The sequence below is a fragment of the Atta cephalotes genome (genome assembly GCF_000143395.1).
Source record: "Atta cephalotes unplaced genomic scaffold scaffold00008, whole genome shotgun sequence".
Lineage (NCBI taxonomy): Eukaryota > Metazoa > Arthropoda > Insecta > Hymenoptera > Formicidae > Atta > Atta cephalotes.
Window position 1 is genome coordinate 4,047,760 of NW_012130072.1, and position 7,624 is coordinate 4,055,383.

At 35.8% G+C, this 7,624-nt stretch overlaps 1 protein-coding gene across 1 annotated transcript in view; it reads right to left on the bottom strand.

Annotated features, from left to right (window-relative positions):
* LOC105627368 (paired box protein Pax-6-like) overlaps positions 1 to 7,624 on the bottom strand; it is a 91,001-nt gene that overhangs the window by 43,138 nt on the left and 40,239 nt on the right. The window contains exons 4-5 of the mRNA XM_012208652.1: positions 6,881 to 7,068; positions 6,376 to 6,485 (exon numbers count right to left, since the gene is read on the bottom strand). Coding sequence (XP_012064042.1) covers positions 6,376 to 6,485; positions 6,881 to 7,068 — 298 coding nt within the window. The remainder of the gene's footprint in view (positions 1 to 6,375; positions 6,486 to 6,880; positions 7,069 to 7,624) is intronic.

The following is a 7,624-nucleotide window of genomic DNA, read 5'->3' on the forward strand; positions in this document are numbered from 1 at the left end:
GAGAGAGAGAGAGAGAGAGAGAGAGAGAGAGAGAGAGAGAGAGAGAGAGAGAGAGAGAGAGAGAAGGGGGGGGAGAACCTAGTAAATATTCTTGTTTATACGTCACCCACGTAATGCCCTGGCGTACGTCGGATACAAGGGTGTGGTATCGAGCACTGGAATCCTGAAATAGAACGGAGCAACGTGTGCATCTGTGACGCCTCGCGCAATATATCCGGGTTGGAGCATTGCTGCGCAACGTCGGGAAATCTTGGTCTATCGAATTTCAAACTCGATCGTAAAAATGCAGCGACGATGTCTGGGGATTTTCGATCGGAACTGCGGCTGTTTCGCCGAAAAAGCTGGAAAGGAATCCATTCGCGGTCAAGTTACGAAGAAACACTGTTAAATTTATAATATCAAATTATATTCAATGAGTTTTTAATCATTTCTGTAGATTGTCATTATTCCTATCAAGTATGTCGTTAATTTGACATAAAACAATGGAGTTAACTAATTTAATTCAAGAAAATGTATTAAATTTGACTCAAATTTCGTTTATTATTTACTAAATGTTTATTTTGAAATTAATCACAGAAATGGAGTACTTTACATTTTGATACATATGGAAATTAAATATAACAAAATGTTATTCATTTGAGTTGATTGGGTTATCATTGTTTTTCATATTTAACATTGAAGACGAGGCAAAAACACATGATGCTGAGTTCTACAGCTTCTATGAACGAGGAATCTCTGCCGATTTATCTATTCTATATATTTTTTTTCTTGGAGGAAAAACAACGATTTTAACGTAAATGATATTTACAAATTCGCAGCTGATTATTCTATTAAATCAGGACGATACTTATATAATTATTTTTTAAATTATTTTTTAAAGATTTTTTCAATACATGTGATGTTTCTATTTGGCCATTTCTTCGTGGTATTTATTTAACATTAATAATTTCATTATTTCTGTGTTTAAACTGTTAAATAACAATTTAATTCAATTTATTCCCGTTTCTACCAATGTAGATTAAATTTAATCTGGATTCAATTTACTCTTCATCTTTTTCTAATTCTTAAAACTTAAAAGAAAAAGATAAAGTCGATAATATCTGAAGGTTAAGAGATTAATATAGTTTTTATAAGAATTCACATTATTAATGTGAATCAGAAAACGATGAAGAGTGGTGTTGACGGAGCTCTGAGAGTTGGAAAAACAAGTGGGAAAACGTCGGTAACAACGATGACAACTAGAACCGGAGGCAACCGGAGATCGCATTGTGCCGGTGATAAAAGCTGTCGCATCGTTTTGCGGCGGTATGTATCTATACCTAACCCGGGAGAAAATTCGACAAAGAAAAACGAAGGAGCCCAGGAGAGAGAAGAAGCGAAAGGAATGACGAATGGAGAGCGAGAGATCGGGCTTGCGAGATAAAGAAGATCGACAATAATGCTGTCGGTGCACCCTCGATTCTGTGGTACCAGGCGCAGCAGGCAGACATTATTATTGTTTTACTTCTGCATCTCAGACAGAGATCGGCGAATATGCCGCGGAAGGCTGAATACGCGCGCGCCTTCGATGAGCAGACAAAACCTGGAAGAAGGGATTCGCAAGGGAGACTCGTGCTGAACGACAGAGACGCCAAAGATAAAAGTGCGTTAATATCTATCTTTCGTGACTTAGAGAGATTGAATATGTGCAAGATATCATTAAATCTAGAATCAATCATTTCGCACTTAAATTTTACCTGTCTTTAATTTTATCGTGTGCGATTTCGAGACTGGAATTAAAACGGAATTAGCGCGGCTGAAAGCGTATTCAAGATGAAAACTCGAGGACTAGAAAAGTGATGAAAAATTATCAACCATGGAAAAAATCGACGATTAAAATCTTTTTACGTACAACTAAACTATTCTTTCGTTTTACATAAAATTCATTTGTATATTATATCGAAAGACTTTCGCACGTATAAATATTCATGTATGAGGGTAGTTCGAAAAGTTCTCGGCCTGACATAGAAAACATATGATTTGTGGCAAAATTTTTTTTTATTTTTCGACATAGTCTTGTAAGTTAATACACTTAGACCAACGATATTCCAACTTCTTTAGAGCTTTAGTATAATTTTTTTAATTCTTCAATTTTTTTAATTCTTCAAAATAAACGTTTGTCTCAGTTGATGAACTCTGTTTATGAAGTGTATCTTTTTCCAGTGGGTCATTTCTTCAGATTCGAAAAAATCATTGGGGCTAAATCTGGTGAATACGGTGGCAGCAATTCGAAGCGCAACTCATGAAGTTTTACGACTACAATTACAGAAGTGTGAGAAACAAGTTTTCGAGAAATACCCAAAAACTTGTTTGCTTTACTTGATGCAACAGACAAACTACTAACCACACTTCTGTTTGAAATTTTTTCGGAAGCCCTCTTTCAGAAGAATCAAACTTAAGAAAAATCATAGAAAAATCATTTGATACTCTCTCTCGGTGCCATCTCTATGTCAAGCCGAGAATTTTCGAACTACCCTCGTAATTATGCACGAAGATAAGGGAATTTCACATTATTGGAATTATTCGAAAATAATTCCGGCTCATATCATATTGTCCTCTCACATCGACATCGTCAATAACATGTTCTCGTAGTATGGTATGCGTATCAGCGATATTGAAATCGTAGAAAGGTATTCGAGATCCCATGTTTCCCCCGCAGTGACGCCCATGCAGGGCTTAGAGGTGAAAAAACAATGCTGCAACGACCCGAACCCCTTTCGCCTCGATCACGATGGAGATCTTCCCTTTCCGCGCGCTCTTATCTTTCTCCTCCCTTTATCTCGCCAGTCTTCTGTCTTTTCTCTTTCTTTTCTTTATCTTCTTTTCCCTTTCACTTGCCTGTTCCCTTCTCGCTATCCTCTAGTGAAAATTCTTCTACATGCCTCTACGTCGTTTGGTCTCGCGCAATGCAATACAATGCTACCGGGATGCATTGTGAATCAGACTCACCAGACAACTCGACGACGTCGACAACATGACAGCTATGCGCGATGATATCTAAGCTAAACTGATTATATTTAATTCGGAAAATATTTTTTAGATGAAGTCTCGGGCATTAACAACATATCGATCTCGTACGTTCAATTATTGAATATTATTGAAAATAATATTCAATGGAACTGGGAAAGATAAGATTCATTATGAGGAAATAAAAAAGTCATATATGTAGATTGTAAATGCTCCTTGCAAAAAAAATAACATAATTTTTAGAAATTTAAATGAAAAATGAAATTATGAAATCTCTGATTACTTAGTTAGCTATTCTAATTAAATTTAATTCTTAGAAATAATTTTTGAGTAAAAACATTTTTGAAGATTTTTTTCAAAATTTCTAAACAAATAAATCGCAAAAGCAAACAAAATATGTCGTAACGATGTATCATATTTTTGTTAGTTTATTATTCCATATAATTACTGCGCAATTAAATGATGTTAAAAGAAGTTTGCAAGAGCGACAGAATTACCTCACTTTCAAGGCAACTACAGCTTTTTTCTCGAGCTATTATAATTGTTTCAAGGGAAATTTGTTCTGTTGATCTATTTTCCATATCTCGTCAAGAAGGAAATGAAAGTAGCAAACGACGCTCTTCGACGAAAGCGTAAAAAATTAAAAAATATATCTTCGTCCTTGTTGGGTTAGATCTTTTAACATGAACTCTTTATAGAAAGTGCGAAGAAAGTGCATTCTTTTCTCTTCGACGTTATAAAAGTATCGACATTATCGGAAGAACCGCTGAAGACTTAAATAACTCTCTTTGAAGAGTGTACGTACGTAGGAGAGTGCTTAGAACGACAACGAAGGGTTAACTTTAATATTGCGTTGTAGCTAATTTATTAAAATGATTTCTGTAGTTAAAAAACGGAGATCGTACCAATGATTTTCATTCTCGACATTATCGACATAAAAAAATCGTCTCTCATAAATACCTTTCTATGCATTTCCCTCATTGCATTTATTAATACGCATTTAAAATCTATTTATTATTTTGATTAATTATATATTGCAGTCACTGTATAAAAATCGATCTATAGATAATATATGTAAATGTATATCACAATGAATATATACTATATAATGTAGATACATAGTTAAGGAAGAAATAATGATCGCGTGAAATTTTCAAAGAAAAGTAAAAATTTCGAAAGCAATATTCATAGTTCGTTCTTATATTTAAGACATTCTTAGATATAGATTTTAGATGAATTTAGATTATGTTATAAGTTAATCACAGAGTCGAGAGATATCGCAGATATCTTAAGACATTATTTAAGATGGTCTTAAAAATGTATTATACCAGCTTAAGTCTCTAATGTAGAGTTCTAGAATTTAAGATATACAGTATGAAACAGGCCAGATTGACAAATCTCATCCCTCGCTGGGACAAGCGGCGCCTGCAGCTCGCGCGATGATTGCGCTGTAATCTGCTTTCGCTTTGCCTTTTCGAGGAACGGGGGGTAGCTGCCGCGTGATTGGCCGGGGGCGTTGTTGGGTCTTCCGTTTCAACCGATACATCGACAACAGTCGAGATACACTTAGGGAGGATACACGCGGGAGATAGACCTCCAAGGAGAGAATAAGGGACAGAGACGTCGGTGGGAAGACGAAAAGAGATGACGGCAAGAGGACGAAGGGGAAAAAGGACGGAGGGGATGAAACAACCCTCCTGACATGGGTTATCCTATAAACGGCTACCCCCGCAGCAACGCATCGATAATCCGGCCCCCGGGGCCCGCATGCGGTTGAACGCTCGCAACAGTTACCATATTTGATTGCGTACCCTCCTACCCTCCTCTATAAGATCGGAATACGAAATAATATGCTGTACCATGAAGTAATACGAAATAATGTTCTGTACTATAAAGATCTTGCATTTGCGATAACTCGTTATTTTTCTACGGGATTAACATTATCAGTATATAATCAATATATAATCAGTATATAATCGTTGATAGATCTTAAACAATTGTTAAAAAATTGTTTCTGTGTTATGTTAGTTTTTGAATTATACAATATATCAGTTGTAAATAATCAATTATATAGATTTTATATATATAGATTATATATAGTGTATAAGTAATTAATGATAAAATTTATCGTTGATTTATATGATCTGGGTTGGTTTAGATATGATGTGACTTATTAAGATGTATGACCTTCTGTAAATTTGGTAATCATTTTATATAAAATTATTTTTGTTATAAAGTCAATTAACGTGCAAATTAAAATGTAAATTTATATTTGATATTTCAAGTACATATTTTTTATTATTATTGTTAAAATAATTTAAATTTTGTTTCAACAAACTTTACTAGAAAAATAACATACGTTATAATATAATTATATTTTATAAAAAATACTTAGACGATCCGGAGATTTCTTCCCGATTGTTGTTTGACAGAATAATTGTAAGATAATTTGCATTTCGTCAAATCATATATACAAGCAAGCAGAATCGCAAACCTTTCCTTATGATCAGCAAGATCGGGGCAAGCGTCGTGATAAATAAAAAAAAAATCAAGGGAGCTGTTCTTTGCTGCTCCTGACGCACCCTGCGGAGCTGTAGCGGTGATGATGGCGGGAAAATGCGGGGGAAAGAAATCGCACGCGTTTGATGTGCCGCCAAAGAGAACGTGCAGGGGGGGGGGGAGGGAGAAAGAGAGAGAAGAGGGATAGGAGCGAGGGGGAGGAATATGCCGTCGGTGGCGGAGTAGTTTCGCGTGGGTTGGTCGACTGCAACCACGTTTCTGCGCAATCCCCTGCATCCCCCGCCAACCCCGAACCATCTCTTTCTTTCTCGTTCGCTTCGATTTGCTTCGCGTTTCTCTGTTTCTCCTCCACGCTTCGAAGGCCGCGTTTAAACGTTACCGGAAAATTATTACCGGAAAAGCGTTGCACACACGCGTGCGGCAAACCGCGGGACCCACCGACGGAATTACATTGATATTAGTATCGTTTGGCTCGACAGATTAATTAATTAAAACGATCCTCTCCCGCTTGCCGCCTGTGGCCACTCATCCCACACGCACGTATTTGTGTTTCACGCTAGCGCTTTAACATAGAAAGCATACCGAAATATATTGTGCGCCAACAATTGTCGAAGGTTTTCGTCGAAGGTTTTCGTCGTATACGCGAGCAGTCTTTTGCTTGTCTAAATGTATTGACGAAAAATACAAGATGTCTTTAACATTAAATAATTTAAATTGTATAATACAATTGAACATTTCGACGAAGAATCTCATTTCTTCGTAGTAGCCGTAGGAAAAATCGAGTAAACTAGATCTAATGCACTGTGCACTAGAAATAGTGTCATAATAATTATTCAAATTTAAACTTACCTTTCTTCGCGTGCAATATATCCGCTGGATCCGGTGGCAGAGACGAACAATGGCTCGGACTCAAACTAGATTGTATCGACGAAAACGGACTTCCCGCGCTCGACGGATACCTAAGATAACGACTGCTCTCAGCAAGAGAATATACATATTACGCATGCTATAAATAAGTTTCTATCAAGAAAATTATTTTAAAAAAAGAAAAGAACTCATGTAATCTCTATAACAGAAATTTATTAAAAATTTATTAAAAAAAAATCTTTCCAAGAATTCGGAAGATTTAAAATTTTTCACTTGATTATGGAAATTATCCCGAAACTTCCTATAATTCGTTATGCAATCAACTATTTTTCTTAAACTTAAATCTTAAAGATGAAAAATTGGAAATAAGTTAAAAAGAATCGAAAAAAAGTTAATCCTTGTCTTCGATTAAAGAACACGTATTTTGCATAATAATATCATTCTAACGAGCACATAATTTGTTTGCTAATGAGCCAATAAGTTTTACCAGGGATTGGGTCGCGGCCAGCCGGTAGTCTGTCCGTTTAGTAGCCTGAGTTTATCGTAAACGCTCTCCGCCGGACTGCCGGCACCGACGCCAACCCCCACGGCGCCCACCCCTTGTTGCTGTTGTTGTTGCTGCCTCTGCTCCTTCTGCGCGGCCAGATTCCTCAGTACCCTGTTGATCGAAGACACCTGCAATTCGGATACACATTCGTCAATATATAAACAACTAATTATGTATTGGCATGATCAGATGAATTCTGCTTAACCCTTTGATATACAATATATCTTGCATAGTTTGATACATTTCACGACAAAGTGTTACGTACGAGCAATACTTTTTATTGCATCGAGGAAATACAGGGAAATGAAAGTCTTTTTAGTTAGACTTTTACTGTAATTTAATTTAAATTTATACATATTCTTATTCTTACTTTCATTACATTTTATATACCTAGTAAAGAAACGTGTCTTGAAAATTTTTATATTCATATTACTCGTTATATTCTTTATGTTCTTGCTCATTCTTTATATTATTGCTTTCTTTATTTTATTTCATTTATTTTATATCTATGTATTTTTTAATTATAGGTATTTTTTTATACTGTATACTATGCGTTCGTTAACTGTTCTTATTTTTTTGTTATTTTTTGCTACTGAATGTCTTGTTCACAAATCTGTATATCCTTAGAGGGTTTACTCTAGAGAACAGTAATAAACTTTATTTCTCTCTCTCTCTCTCTCTCTC